The sequence below is a fragment of the Dipteris shenzhenensis genome, chromosome 10, assembly GCF_047967505.1.
Source record: "Dipteris shenzhenensis isolate YYH24624 ecotype China chromosome 10, Dip_SZ_1.0, whole genome shotgun sequence".
NCBI classification, from domain to species: domain Eukaryota; kingdom Viridiplantae; phylum Streptophyta; class Polypodiopsida; order Gleicheniales; family Dipteridaceae; genus Dipteris; species Dipteris shenzhenensis.
The window spans coordinates 40275608-40291734 of record NC_141605.1 but is presented as its reverse complement, the minus strand read 5'-3'; the positions used below and the strand labels follow the sequence as shown (position 1 = coordinate 40291734).

The window sequence follows — 16127 nt, the reverse complement described above, 5'->3', positions numbered from 1 at the left end:
CCCTCCAAAAAACTCCAATCTACTCTGTCATAAGCTTTTTCAAAATCCAACAGTAGAATGGCAAGATTCTGGCCACTCTGCACGGCCCACTCTGAAGCTTCCCAGAAAGAAAAAATGTTATCAAAAATACTTCTGCCATGCACAAATCCCGTCTGAGTGTCGTGGATAAGATCAGGGAGAAGTGGCTGCAATCGGAGGCTGATCGCCTTGGCCAGAATCTTGTAACAAGTCCCCAGAAGTGTGATAGGCCTCCACTGGGACAATAAATTTCTGCTACCTCCTTTTGGGATAAGGTGGATGAGGCCCTCTGTAAGCGATTCAGGCATCTCGCCAGAGTCCCAAATGGCCTGCATGGCTGAAGTAATATAGTCTCCAATCATATCCCAAAATGCAATGAAAAAAGACGGAGTGAGGCCATCTAAACCTGGGCACTTGCCCTTGTGAAGGGCTGAAAGTGCAGTCCTGAACTCTGTGTTGGTGAAAGGTGCGTCAAGTAGAACATGCAAATCCGGATTCACCAACACTGGGATACTCTGCCAAATAGCCTGTCTAGCATCCTCTATATCGTGTGTCTCAGGATCAGCAGTAAGGAGGGTGGCATAGAAATCTGAAGCTATGCGTAAGACGTCATCTGGCTCTGTCTGTAAAACCCCATGTGAGTCAATAAGCTGAGATACACTCTCTCTACTATGTCTAGGGCCAAGAGTAGAGAAGAAGTGTTTATTGACTCTACCACCCATCTGAATCCAGAAGGACTCCCGTGCATGAAAGGCATACTCTGCTCTCTGATCAAGCAATAACTGCAAGTGAGCCCTCGCTGCAGCAAGGCGCTCCTGAATCCAAGCATCTGAAGGCCGTTTCTGCTCTTCCCTCTGCAAAGCTGCTAACTGCTGGCGAACACCAATCTCACGTCTGAGAATATCTCGTCTCCTGGTAGAAGCAACTGAGCAGTAAAAGTCACTAATACCAGAGCGGGCAGCGGCTAAATGTGAAGGATGTGGCTGCCCTCCCTGGACATGAGCAAACCATACCCGTAGGGCTGCCTCTGTAAGGTCCTCCTCTGTGTAAAAGGCATCTGGGATCCTGATGCTGGCTGATCGGCCTCTCAAGTGAGGCTCTGAGATAGCCAAAACAACAGGGAAATGGTCTGAGGTGGAAACCCCTGCAGCAATGCATACCGATCCCCCTCTGTCAAGTGCCCAGTCATCTACATAAAATCTGTCAATGCGTGCATGAATAGGCATCTGTTGCCTCCTGTTCGACCAAGAGAACAGGAGGGACTGTGGCTGAATAAGAAAGGCATCATCACACCAAGTATCTCTGCCACAGAAATGGAAAAGGAAGGCATCCCAAGCTGCTCTCTCCAAAGAGTGAAGTCCGCCTTCTCTACCCCCTTTTTTGTCTGAAGGTAACTCGACCATGTTAAAGTCACCTCCAATCACCCAAGAATCCACAATGGGGGCCCAGGAGAGCAAAGTCTTCCACATAAGGACACGTTCCCCTCTAATGTTGGAGGCATATAGGTTGAGGAAGCCAACCTTACGCCCTCCAATCAAGAGAATAATCCACTGAGCTCTAGAGGGGATAATGACTCCGTGCCCAACAACTAAGGGGAGAACCGACTGCGAAACTGAAATAGAAGTGCCTCCCCTAGTGCCCAATGCAGGCGACCAAAAAGTATGTCCTGAGAGCAACTTGCCTGACTTGGCACAATCTCTATAATCCAGCTTGTGCTCTTGAATAAATAATATATCAATGGGACCACCAGTAACACCTGGATGAAGCTGATCCCGGATCAGCTGTCTGCGGCGGCGATGTGGGACGCCACCTAGGCCCTGTATGTTCCAACTGATAATCCTCATCGACGGGAGGATGTAGAGTGGAACACCTTACCCGACCTAGTGGCGGAAACAAACCCCTCAACAGGGGAAGACCTCCTGGATGGAGGGAAGGAACCCAGTGGAGGAAAGTCAATAGGGGAAAGAATCCTGGCACCTGAAGAAGAAGCCCTGTCAATAGGAAATCCAACCACTGGCTCCCCAAAAGTAGCGGGAACAAACTCCTCCTCTGGGAAATCTGAACTCTCTGCCAAGGCTGAAAATGAGTTCCTGTGGAGCAATCCAGACACCGGAGTACGAAGGATCCCTTTTGAGGGAAGAGGATCAACAGTGTAAGCTATCCCCTTCCCCCTGTCTAAGGGAGGGAGTGAGGAAGGCTCTCTACCCGGTGTCTGCCCAGCCGCGGAAATCTCTCCGTCCTCAAGAGGAACATCTGGCAGTGCTGGATCTAAGGAAGAAGCTGCAACTGGGGAGGAGGTCGAAGCTTCAGCGTCTCGGACTGTGCAAGGTGAGACAGGAAGGACAGCTCGAGGTGAAGCAGAATCTACTAAGGTACCCTCGTGAACTGAAGGAGGGACCTGCACACGTACTGGAACCCACTGTAAAGCGTCACGTGTGCCTGAGGGAGGTGGGGGTCGAGGAGCAGGACCTGTACGACCCCCCTGGTGAGGCCGAGGAATAGGTACTGAACCTGTACCACCACCTAACTGAGCAGGACCGCCACGTGAAGAATGAGGAGCAGGAGCTGGACCTGTACCACCCCTCTGTCGAGGTCGAGGGGCAAGTGCCGGGTCTAATCTCCCCCCCTGTCCCCCCTGTCGATGTCCTGAGGCGGTAGCTGTACCAGAGGTCTTCTTAGGCCTTTTCTTCTTTCTGGGACAATCCCTGGCAAAGTGTCCCGAGGTCCTGCAAATCCTGCACTGGTCCTGCCTGCCTGAAATCTCCACTCTCTGGCGAAAAAAGGAACCATCCGGGCGCTGTATCATGACGTGGTCCATCTCGAGGTTAGGATCCTTGCAAAGGACCCTAACTCTAGGAACCCCATCAGCCTTGGTTGCCTCTGCTGCAGTCAATGGCAACCCAGGGAGGGGTGGGATCTCAGCAACTACGCCAAAATGCTCCCCAATAACAGAAAGAAGTCGATAGTAGACCTGGGGAAGCCCGGGGAACCTGATGAAGAGCGAAAAGAATTTCTTATCTGCCTCAACTGGGTCGAAACCAAGGTGAAAGGCTTCAAAGAAGATCTTCCTGTGTCCCAGGTGTAAAAGCTCGGCCTTGAGCACATTGCTCGCAGCCTCTGGAGTGTCAAAAACAACCTGGAAGAAACCTCGTCCCAGAAGGCGAACATCTACCAATCGAGGAGCGAGGTCTGGGGGGAGAGCCGCAAGCATCCAGTCTCTGGCTTGGGATCTGGAAGGGTGAGACCCGAAGATGCGTGCTAACAAAGTGGTAGAGCACTCAATCTCTACATCCTTCCTGAGCTGCTGCAACTCGTCTTTAGAGAATGTGATAGTTTTCGCGGCCGGTGGAGATGGAGTAGGATTGGCTGACGGGGAATCCATCGCCAATCAAGGTGAGGAGGCCGACTCGAACAGGAAAAAAGGCTCCTTCCGTTCCAAAAAACTGCAAGGGGCAAGGGAGGGGAAAGGAGGCTAGGAGGAAGCAGGGGGGAATGGGAGGGAAGGAGGAGAGGGGCTAAGGCTGAGAGGGGAGAGGGGCAAGGAGGGAGGGGAAGGGAGAGAAGAAAGGGAGGAGTGAGAGGAGGAGAGGGGGCGGGAGAGCAAGCAGGGAGGGGGCGGGACAGCAGGGGAGGGGGCGGGACAGCAGGGAGAGGGAGCGGAGCAGCAGGGGAGGGGGCGGGACAGCAGGAGAGGGGGCGGGACAGCAGGGAGAGGGAGCGGAGCAGCAGGGGAGGGGGCCGGACAGCAGGAGAGGGGGCGGGACAGCAGGGAGAGGGAGCGGAGCAGCAGGGGGGAAGGGGCGGAGGCAGGGGGAGAGGGGGAGCAGCAGGGAGAGGGGGCGGAGCAAGGGGGGAGGGTACGGAGCAGCAGGGAGAGGGGGCGGGACAGCAGGGGGCAGAGGGGAGCAGCAGGGGGGAGGGGCGGAGGCAGGGAGAGGGAGCGGAGCAGCAGGGGGGAGGGGACGGAGGCAGGGAGAGGGGAGGGGGAGCAGCAGGGGAACGGGGAGGAGCAGCAGCTCTACGAGATTTATTTGGGTATTTGATGTCCAACATTTCGTTAGCATAGTGGTCCACCCTAGAGCTGAAACCTGAATTGGCTGGGAGGGGATACAGTAAGTGTATGCAGAGCATCAAATTATCCAACGTGCATAAGGAGTGACTATGAGCAGAATCTGTGTATTTCTTTTAATCGCATGCTGGACGCTTATTCGTTGAGCCACGTTGAGACTAAGAAGTCAGGGTACAATGGCTATTGTAATATACCTTTTGAGCATGTGATGGTCATCGGCAGACTGAGGGCATGAGTACGAGGAAAAGGTTTGCAGCCCATTAAACTGTCAAGCCTGTATTCACGTATCCCAATTCCGCTAGGAGAGATGTCCAAAATTGTATGCTGGTCGTATTTGCTTTGATTCAGTGTATATGCATAGTTTGGGATGCTAATTGACATTGTGATGAAACGTTGCACTAGGAAGAGGGCATCCTCACGTATTTGAGATGTTAATCCACAATTGACTCAGCCTTCGATTGTGTTGCATCCAAGAAGAAAGTGCTAAACAAAATTGAGCAGTTAATCTGCACTCAGGATACGTAAGGGCAAAAGCTGAACAAAACTCAGAAGATTCCACAATCTGTCCTTTCTTGTGTGGCTTTCTTTTCTAGCCCAAAAAAAAAGACCTAAAGGTCTACTGGCCAATATGACAGGCCCAGAATGCCAGGTCTAAGTGATTTAAATGCCTAAGAAAACTTTGGAGGAATGCCATGTATCTCCATATGCTGGGCATAGACAGAATGCCTTTCTTTTAGTAACTCAAGTATGACAGACGAAGGCACCTAGCCTTCTGATGCCTCTTCATATGCCTCAAGCACCATGGGAAAGTATAGCAATGGACTTTATCTTTGATTTTCCACGATCAAAGATAGACCATATGACCAACAATTTAATGGCTCCAATCTTTAAGCACCATTATATGCGAAAGTCCATTGTCAGTGACAGAGATCCCAAGATGACCAGCCTATTTTGGAGAGCTTTATTTGATAATATGGGGGCGAGCCTCAATTTTTCTTCTTCTTTCCATCCCTAGATAGATGGTCAAAGTGAGGTAGCAAATTCAACTGTCTTGTAAATCAGACTGAGAAAAGTACCTTCCTTTAGTGGAGTTCGCATTACCTCCACAGGAAATGCCCCATGGAGGTCATACATGGAAAGGTGATTCTGCCACCAATCTTGGCACCTCATCCCTTCCTTCTTCTGCTGATGGGGAGAAGAAGCACTGTAATTATTGCAAGAAACCAGGCCATGACATCTTTGAGTGCCGGAAGCACATTGCTTCCAAGAAGCAGCAGCAACACCAAGGACTTGTACTCACAATGCACCAGCTGCCCATGAGCCCACGCATGAGGCAATACATTTTGCTCATGATGAGTGGCCATTTGTTGTGACATGCCATTATAATCCATCATTGGATGCTTCAGCCTCATCACTTTTAGATTCTAACTCTAACTGGTATTTTGATAGTGGTGCTTCCAAGCACATTGGCATCAGCACTTGTGCAAACAATGCCTCTTATCCTATCAAAGGAATTGGACAAATTGAGGTTATTTTTGTGTTAGGGGATACAGTCACTCTTCTAGAAGTATTGTTTGTTCCAAGCATCAAGGTAAATCTAACTTCCATTTCAGCCAATTCTACCAATGGCTTCAGGGTTGTCTTTGATGGTTATCGTTGTGCTATTCATGACAGCTTCTGTTGGTGGTTTCTAATATTTTGTCCATGGCTGAAAATGAGAGCGGATGTAAACTCTTGACCCTCTGTACAGACGGGGGCAGAGCATATGTCTCGAGAGTTTGCTAATTTTTTGGCACCTGGGGTATCATTCATCAATGCACTCCTCCTTACACCCTGCAACAGAGTGTTGTTGCACAGCAGAAAAAACGGTCCTTAATGGAAATGGCCAGGTGTATGCTTAAGGGCAAGTATTTTGCCTTAAAAAATTTAGGTAGACGCTCTCGTGTGTGCAGACTATGTGCCGAATCGAGCACCTACTCGGGCATTGAAGACTACACCTTATGGGGCATGGGTAGGTCGTAGGTTGATGCTTTCTCACATGAGGGTATTTGGATTTGTGGCATTTGCTCATATTCCCTCTCACCTGAGGCTGCAGGGTAAAGCTATCAAATGCATCTTCATCGGCTACAAATCACAAAGCAAAGGTTAGAAGTTGTTTCAGCCCACAGTAGGAATGATTATTGTCAGTAGGGATGTTATTTTTGCTGAACATGCAGCCCTACCTTGCTGGACTGCAAAAGACAGCCTAATGTGGATGCCTAGATGTGTTTGGTACCTTGCTGCCCCTCTTTCAGCCTATTGCAAATTCAGATCAGCTTTTGCAATTAAGCTGACAATAGCAGGTCCGTCAAATAGACATGTGTGGTTGAGCATTCCCTTCTTGCGAACACCTCGACACAGGTAATGAAGCGGGTATACCGTTACTTGAAGGCCACATAGCATTTGGGAAAGTGATTGGGCAGGTTGTTATGATACCCATGTGTCAGTTGTTTCATGTTTGGCTCTTCATGCGTCTCTTGCCTCAGCAAGAAGCAACCTACAATTGCTTCTTCCCATTGTGAAGCTGAGTACATGGCAGCTTTCACAACTACCATAGAATGTTTTTGGCTACACAAGTTACTTTCATATCTTCATGTCAATCAGAGCACTTCTACTATCATCTACACTGACAGCCAGAGTGTTGTGGCCGTAGCGCTTAATCCTATGTTTCATGTGCATATGAAGCATTATTGAGATACACTATCACTATATTTGAGAGCGACTATTGGCTGGAGATATACAGTTGTCCTACGTTCCCGGAGGTTAACTTAGCAGATCTTTTCACAAAGGCTCTACCACGACCCAAGTCTGTTTTTTGATTTTTTCCATACTCAGTATCTTCGGGGCAACTCAACGAGATAAATCATGGCCCAAGTGCAGGACTTCTTGTCCAAATGGCTGATTCAGCCCAATTCCTCTCCATTTTGCTCCCCTGTACTTCTTGTGCAAAAGAAAGATGGTTCATTTCGTATGTGCGTTGACTATCACGCGCTAAACAAGATGACCATCAAGAACAGATTCCCCATCCTGCGCATTGATGATGTGCTGGACCAGCTTATTGGAGCCTCAGTTTTCAGTAGGATAGACTTAAAGAGTGGTTATCACCAGATACAGCCACAGGATGTGCACAAGACAGCGTTTCACACTACTTTTGGGCTGTATGAGTATCTGGTGATGCCTTTTGGGTTAACGAATGCCCCGGCTACCTTCAACAGGATGATGGATCCTATCGTCTACCCTTATAGACAATTCACAAGTACCTTCTTTGATGACATCATTGTCTTCTCTAAGTCCAAAGAAGAGCATAAAGAGCATCTTGCTACTGTTTTCCAAGAGCTGCGAAATCCCAAGCTCTATGCAAACAGCAAGAAAAGTAAATTCTTTCTAGAAGAGATCCAAGAGAATTCCCGAAGCTGTCCCAAGCTTTCACAATGGCAACCATAAAGGTGAAGGAAGGCATCCTAAGGTGTGTGGATGCAACAGATCCACCTGGTGCTATCCCTACAATACCACCTGAGGAGGCAGTAGAGACCCAATCCGTTGAATAAAACAATCATTCCAAAGCTCGTCTTCAAAAAAATTCCCTAATCACAAACTTGCGAAGCAAAGCCTTGCACTGTAGAGTTAAATAAACGATATTAAGGCCTCATCCTTGCATTGGGAGAATCAAGCTCTCCTAGTCCACACCCTGGCTCTACAGAGCATCTACTGAAACATCAAGCCCACTCCATAAAACTCTCCTAATTGATCTTTCGGGTTGAGTGATGCAGTCGCTAGAGTGACACCAACAAGCCAGTAGTACTTGGTTGACAACTACCACTCTAGAAGCAAGGTCAAGTTTAGCTAAACTCCAAAAGAGAAGTTTCCTTCTCATGCTCTCCAACACAAGAGTGAACTACAGCGAGGGAGAGCTGCCTACACCAACCTTATAGCCCAAATATCTGAGAGATACAGCCTTTTGAATCCAAGTGAAAGAGAAATCAGCCCCCCAATTGGGGGTGTCCTCGTCACAAATCGAAAGCCATGGGATTTATTCCAACTAAGATGTGCTCCTACTGCAATACAAAATAAATCCAAGGCTATCTTGAAAGAGATGAGAGTTTGGGGAGTGGTATCTAGAAAAACAACAATGTCATTTGCAAACTCAAGACCAAAGATATCTCCATGAGATCTCAAAAAGATGCTCAATGTGCAATCACAAATCATACAAGAAAGGGGAAAGAGGACATCCCTGGCGGACTGGTTTGAAAATCTAAAACCCTCACTCCTTGAATCCCTCTAATAAGCACTTGGCTATGGAGTGATATGTAAAATGAAGAAACTCCATCTGAAAGAACCAAAATGTTGTAGGATACCCTTCAAGAGACCCTAATCTACTTTGTCATAAGATATCTCCAAATTAGGAGTAGAATGGCAAAACCCTGGCCACTAAGCATAGCCCACTCTGAAGCCTCCAAATGGAAATATATTATAGAAAATGCTCTAGCCATGCACAAAACCACTTTGCGTATAATGAATAAATTATGGGAGAAAGGACTACAATTGCAAGTTCATTGCGTTTGCCAAGATCTTATACGTAGCACCTAAGAGAGTAATAGGCCTCCATTGGATAACCGAATATACATAGCCTCCTTTGATATAAGATGAATGAAACCCTCTACAAGTAAATCAAGCATAACACTCGAGTCCCAAAAGCAATCAAGCATAGCACTGGAGTCCCAGACGCTCTGCAAAGCTGAAGTGATATAATCATCAATCATGTTTGAGAAAGTAGTGAAGAAAGAGAAGGCCCACCCATCTAAGCCACGACATTTGTCCTTGCGAAGGGCAAGAACAACAATCCTGAATCCTAGATCAATGAAAGATTGCATCAAGTAAGGTCCTCATATGTAGTAAGAAAATATGAAGCAATATAATTATGGTATCAGGATGTGACCGTAAAACTGCGTCAAATTCAACCAGATAAAAAACACTTTCTCTTCCCATCTAGGATCAAGAGTAGAGAAAAAGTGTTTATTGACTCTCCCTCCTATCTGAATCCAAAAAGACTCATGTACATGAAAGGCATACTCAACTCTTTGATCCAAAAGTGCCTGTTGTTGAGCCCTTGTTGTTATAGCAATGTGCTCCTGAATCCAAGCACTTGCAGGCCACTTTGGCTCTTCCCTTTGTAGGGCTGCTAATGGCCGATGTTACAAATCTCACGTTTCTTGATACTGGCAGTGAAGTGAAATCTTACTATTGAAAAAAACGAGCATGCACACATGGTTCGAAAACTATCATGACCATTGGAAAGTGATCCGAATTGGAGACCCCTCGGACAATGCAAATAGTATCCAATGCCTAATTGTGAACCTAAAATCTAACAATCCATGCATGGATGGACATGCGACGTCCCCTATTTGACCAAGAAAATAGGAGTGAGAACGGCATAGCATGAAAATTATCATTTATTGAAGACTCTTTGCTATTGAGCTAAAAAAAGAAAGCATCCCAAGCAGCTCTCTCAAGAGAGTGAAGCTTTCCTTCCCCCTTTTTAATCCACCTTCTTTATTAGAGGGTAAATCCACCAAAAGCAAGACGTCAATAAGTATGACTTAAAAGCAGTTCACCTGACTTTTTGCAAACTCCGGTGTCATCCAGTAACACTTGGATGACGCAGATTACAAATCATCTACCTTTGGCAGTGTTCCTAAATGTTCAATGAACGATCCTCGTCGATGGGAGGAAGACGGCTAGAACAATTTCCTCAACGGCCTAGTAGTGGAAGCACCTCTCCTTGCAAAGTAGCCATTTTGGAAAAGGATATACCTTTGTACAACTAGAATATACCCCAACCTAATGGAAGTTGACACTCTATAATATAAACTGGAGAATTAGTATTGTCAAAGGTAAAAGGCATGAACTTTTCAAGTCTCTACAATCAAGGAAAGGTGAAAAAGAGTTAACGGCCACCTAGGCCCTCGATCAAGACGGAGGATTTGCTAGAGAGAGGAGCTACTTATGGGGAGATGGGGGGCCAAGATCTGCAGAAGGAGGCTCTCGTAGCTGGAACTGAATCTAAGACTCTACCATCCATAATTACAACCAATCTTCGTTGGAGCAACAGGGGCAGGAGGTGCCACAAAAGCACCCTATCGAAGGGAGACACAAGTATCCTTAGGTGGCCTTAGGAATTTCGAGCGCAGCGCCTAAAGAGTCGGCACAAAATGTCAACTCCCTATCAGAAAAGAGAACCGTTTGGTTGCTGAAGCATTAATGTGATCATTGGAGATATTAGGGATAGCAACAATGGCTATACCCCTTGGGACCCTATCAACCCTAACGACCTTTATTTCAGAGGAAGGCAAACCAGGAAGAGAGGAACTTCTGTAACCAAACCAAGCCAAGGCTGATGTCTGATACAAGAAAGTAAATACATCGCACTGTTGCCATGAGAGAGAGAATGAGGGAGATCCTGGCCATCGGCAACCTAACTAACCATCCATCCGAGTGACGGGACCTATGTATGCCAGATGATCTTGTCCGATAGAGGTTCTAGATCTGGAGAGGCTCACGTCGTCTAGGAAATAAATTAGTAACGGAACGCTTGTGGTGCTTAGCACGACCAGTTTGTCTAAGTCCCCCCCTCCTCCTCTGTAGTGTCCGAGAGGTCGCTCATAGTTTCGCAAGTGCTACCGTCACTGTAGTGGTTTGTCTCCCCACGTCAAATAGTAGAAAGGAGAGCATTGCAGAAGAAATGTAAGTTTCATGTTCAGGTGGAAAGTAGATACATCTGTGCACAACAGAAGCACATTTTCTACATCAGAGGCACTCGGAACCAGAGTTTACATACTTGCTAGGCAAACTCAGCTGGTCCTTCAAGGTTTTGAGGTCGGCAACCAGCTTCGAAGCCTGCTGCCCTCACCTTCCTCCTCCTTTTAGTTCCAATCCCCTTTCCCCTTCCACGCCTAAAGGCCCCCTTCCTTGCCCCTCGCCTCTTCACTTCCCTGCGCGTGGCCTGTACATTGACTGGTTTTCCTTCCGCCGTCTCTTCTTTTTCCAATTATGCTTGGTGCATTCTAGCCCTCTTTGGCCTTTCGTTTTGAGCTCTCCCCAACCCGGTTTCTGGTTGAGTTCACATCCCTTCTTGCTTACTATCAGATCAGCTTCATTTTGGAAGCCTCTCCTCACACCGCCTCCCCCCCAGTCCCGTCGATTTTAAGAAATTCAGCAACTAAAACAAGGCAACTATCCGATTTCCTCACACCACACCAGTGTTCACAGAAAACATTTTTCTCAACAAATCACAAAACTTGGGGTTTCAGGTTTTATTTGAGAATTTACAGATTCTTTAGCTAAAATATAATTGAACTGCCTAAAATTTTGCAGATTTTACTCTGAACATTGCACCACACCTTGGATGCACTCGCATGGGCGGCTCTCATCTGTAAACACCATTGGGCATACAGGTGACCTGGGCCCTTGAAGCTCTTTGGAGTGAGCCTTCACACCTTGAAGTATTGCAAGAATACTTTTTTTTTTAATAAAAACAAAACGTGCAGATTTTATAAATGGGGTGGTCACCCCTAGCAAAAAAGACCTTATGGCCTTTATAGGAAGATAATCCTAGGCCTAAGCTTCTCATAGCATGTATCAATTATCCCAACCAAAGGTTGGTTTCCAAAAGCAGGATAGCATGGCTAACTATGATGCGGCTAAAATCAACAAGTAATATTTTTCCTACAGCCACAATGGCCGATTCTTTGAACCCTAGTTGAATCATGTGACGAAAAGCATTCCTATTTCTCACCTCCCAAATGGCAAAGTAGAAGGCATCTTCGCCGTATCACCTAGTAAGGGAATCCTCCATTGGTGTCGTAGCGCAAACTTCGTCATCAAGCCCAACCGACGCACTGCCAACTCAACCTTGTGCCAGACTTCCCGAACCATCGGACATTTCCACAATAGATGTCTCAGACCTTCCGTCGCCTTACCACATAGCACACAACCCAGATTAACCAGTAGCCTTTTTGCCTATCTTGGATTTCACAGGATCCAATGATTCAAAACCTTCCACATTATGAACTTAGCTTTCCCACTGCACATCCTTTCCAAATGTGTTTCAACCTCACCCTCTACCACATCAAACCTCTCCTTAATCCCCCGACCTATAGCGCCCTAGCTATCCAGAAGGGATTTGTATATTACATTAGCCAACAGCTTTCTTAGCTGCATTTTACCAAGCATCCACAATGTTTGTCAACCAGCCTTCTAGAATTCTCTCCAAAACTGCTCTCAACAATTCCGCCTTGCCATTAGATAGGTGCCACTAAGCTCGTAGATCCTCCACAGTCCTCCAATCAGCCTTACCTGTATGGATCTAGTAACTAGGCTATGTTACATGAATGCTAACTATGGTAATGCAGTATTTACAAGATGCAGTAATCAGGACTAACTATCGAGTACATTGCTCAAACTGGGTCCATGTTATGATTGAGATTGGCAAGCTCCAAATCTATGTGGATTTTAGTTGTTCACTCCATGGGACACATTTCCTCTACCTTGTATCAATTGGGTGCTAAAGACAATTGTAAGACACACAATCAAGGGAAGTGTACTATAGCCTTGAACTATGTCTTGGCATTAGCATAATAGATGATGCCACAAGGAATAAAGAATTAAGTACCTAGGTCCTCTACCACTTTTGTAATGCAATGATGAAGTTATGCATATTGGATGATGCTAGTTAGACTGTACAATGGAGGTGCAATGCCCTAGCAACCTTTCAATGTCTAATCAAGAAAACCTCGAGAAGTTCATCAAAGTTTTTTTCATGGATTATTTCTCTACCTTTAACAGTAAGGGTGCCTTGCTCAATCCTAGGGTGCAAATAGATCACTTATAATGGGGTTTTGATAACTGTAGGGAAGTGAGGTTGTGCTTGAATCTGGATAAGTTCTTTTTATTGGCACTCAAAGGGGTTCTCCTTGGCCACATTGTGTCTCCAAATGGCAAGGCTACAAATCCATCTAAAAGTAGAGGTGATTATCAACCTCCCATTTTCCCATGCTCCCTAGAAGTTAAGTCCCTCTTGGGACACGTCTGATACTACAAGAGGTTCATCTGCTTTTATGCTAATTTTGTGGTAGCATTGTAGAAGTGCCTCGCCACAAGGATCCTTTGTCTTGAAGGAGGCACAACAACTCTCATTTGGAGACTTTAAGGGGAAAAGCACCTATTCTACATTAGTCCATTTGGGATATGTCATATTTTATGTCCATGTAGATGCGAGTGGTCTTGTAATCAGACCATGAGGTAGACTTGCCCATAAACTTTTTGAACAAACAATGCAATGTGAAATTATAATGCCCCAAACAAAAGGGAATGGCAGCAAGCTCATCATCATCATCATTGACCATTAGACCATGAAGTATCTTTTGAATAATCTCAATTTTTAGAGAAGGATTAGATCATGGATCCTTTTGCAACATTAAGCCCTATGAACTTCATATGTGGGCTACATGTGGTCGAGGAGGTGGATGGTGACTTTGAGGTTGCACCAATGAATGATTCGGGGGATTAGAAAGAGGTAGAGGAATGCTAAAGAGAGGTAGAGGCATTCTCTTGTACTACACCCTTGCCTTCAAATCCCTCCAATCCTTATTTATCATGGATGTACAGTCAGGGTTGCAGATCACTTTGACAATGGGAGCCCTAACATCATGGCTAATTTCAACTAAATCCCTGATGTTAGCGGGTGCATTCTTCTTCCCTAGTTTGTAGGCAAGCTCTCCAAGAAAGCACATGGAAGCATTTCAAAATGCATCATCTTGAAATATAGCACTGAAAATACGAGAGCATGGCAATGTTCTCTCAAAAAGTAAGGACCTACTTTATAATGGCACAATCTCATGTGGGAACTTCCCTACCCAGTCATCACCATGGCACCCTCCATGTTGCCTTCATCATTAGTGTTGTTTCCTTGGGTCCAGCCCCCATTTATTATGTATGTGCAGTCAATGTTGGAGACCATGTCGACCAATGGCAACTCTCCCTTTCCATGGGAGCCCTAAAATCACACCTAACATTGCCCTATTGTATCATATCCTTTTTTTTATAAAATTTGTGCATCTGTTGGTTTTCCCTTTACTACATTGCATTTACTCTGCCTTCTTACCACCGTGCAATTACACCCATGTCATGTTTAGTAGCTTTTCTTATATTATTTCCTACTCCAATTGGAGAGAGAGAGAGAGTGTGTGTGACATTTTGGTTGCTTTGTGTTGTGTAGGTATATGGTGCTGTGGCCATTAACAATACACTATGCTTGGGAATCTTCTTGTTAGTAATCTACTTGCGAGATTTGGTTTGGGATTTTTCATCTGAGGTGCTTGTGATTTTCATCATAGTAGTGATCATGGGGATTTTGGCCTCTTTTCAAAAGGTTTTCCCCTTATGGCTAGCAGTTATCGCAATTCTATTGTATCCTTTGTCAATTGGCCTTGTTGCCTTTCTAGATTATGTTGTTGGTTGGAAATAATTAACACTTGATACTTTCAAATGGTCTCTTCAAATGAAGTCGAGGCATTGCCTAAAGGATAGTAACAAAGTTTTCATGATATCATAAAATATTTATTCATGAAGTACCTCATTTTATCTATAAGTTGTCTATTGTACATTTTTGATTGGACAAAATAATTGTGTCAAATGCAGAATTTGGATCTAGTCCTTTATAGATGTGTCAACTTTTCAGTATATCATGACCAACCCCCCCGTTCCCCCCCCCCCCCCTCTTTCCCTCTCTCTCATGTGCATGAGTGTGCTTGGGCATGAGTATAATATGTGTATGTATTTGTATCACTGTTTTCTATTTTAGGTATGGGGACAAAGGGGTTGAACGAGGAATAAGAAAGTGAACTCTATTGAATGTATGGCTTGGTTATTTTGCAATATCGCATTGATGTGTTTTGGTTCTCTCGATCAGAGGTGATGCTATGTATGAATGTTGGATTTGGTTTTTACAACTATTTCAATCATCTCATTCATGTTATATTCTCTCTCTCTCTCTCTCTCTGTCTCTCTCTCTGTCTCTCTCTCTCTCTCTCTCTCTCTCTCTCTCTCTCTCTCTCTCTCTCACACACACACACACACACACACACACACACACACATGCGCGTGCATGCGCACATGCACACACGGGCACATGTTGGAGTTCATGGAAGGGACAAGGTGGGGAGAGTCATTACAAAGGGTATTGTATTATAAGGGATGGATAGAAAGAAAGTGATGGGCCAAGGGAGGTGAGGACGACTACCAGAGCATAGCAGGGAGAGGAGGAACTCTATTAGCAATAGTGGAGAGGTAATATACAATGGGACAGTACAATAGATTGCATATTTCCACTTCAGTCCCAAGAAGTACTTTTCTCCATCAATTAATCGGCTTCACATAAACCCTAGGTGTGAAAAGGGATTTCCCATGGGGCATATGATGCTAGTTCCATCTATAGAATATGACATCCTTAGTTGACTCTTCTATTTAAACCTCATGTCCTATTTCTAGGTAGGAAGACTCTTCGGATTCTTTTTCCCTTTTGATAATGCCTATAACTCTAGCTACCTTGCAAGCCACATCGTCCTCCTCACCTAATTCTTTATCGAATAACACTCATGATGCATTCATGGGACCATCCGAATGGAGGGTTGACACAATTGAGAGCTTTCTACCTCAATGATGGAGCCTTGACCCACTTATTGTATAATATTCTTACCACATCATCATGCACACATTAATTACTACATTATTAGTATTTTTTGATCGATTACATTGCCCTCTAGATGGATTGTGCAACATTCCCATGCTTGGGGTTCAATTTAGTAAGTTATTGAGATACTTTTTGGCATCTTAGTGGAGACTTGAATGGGGGTTAAATGGTTGCCATTTCACCTCTTTTATGGCTCCTTATTGACTTGGTCCTTACAAGAGTGGTGCATCTTCTTGTTCATGGACCACTAGAGCC

At 45.4% G+C, this 16127-nt stretch overlaps 1 protein-coding gene across 1 annotated transcript in view; it reads left to right on the top strand.

Annotated features, from left to right (window-relative positions):
• The window catches only part of LOC147897822 (sodium/calcium exchanger NCL1-like), a 56766-nt gene extending 42079 nt beyond the window's left edge, over nucleotides 1-14687 (top strand). Inside the window, exon 7 of the mRNA XM_087380352.1 lies at nucleotides 14400-14687. Coding sequence (XP_087236478.1) covers nucleotides 14400-14648 — 249 coding nt within the window. The 3' untranslated portion in view covers nucleotides 14649-14687. The remainder of the gene's footprint in view (nucleotides 1-14399) is intronic.
• The last annotated feature ends 1440 nt before the right edge of the window (nucleotides 14688-16127 follow it).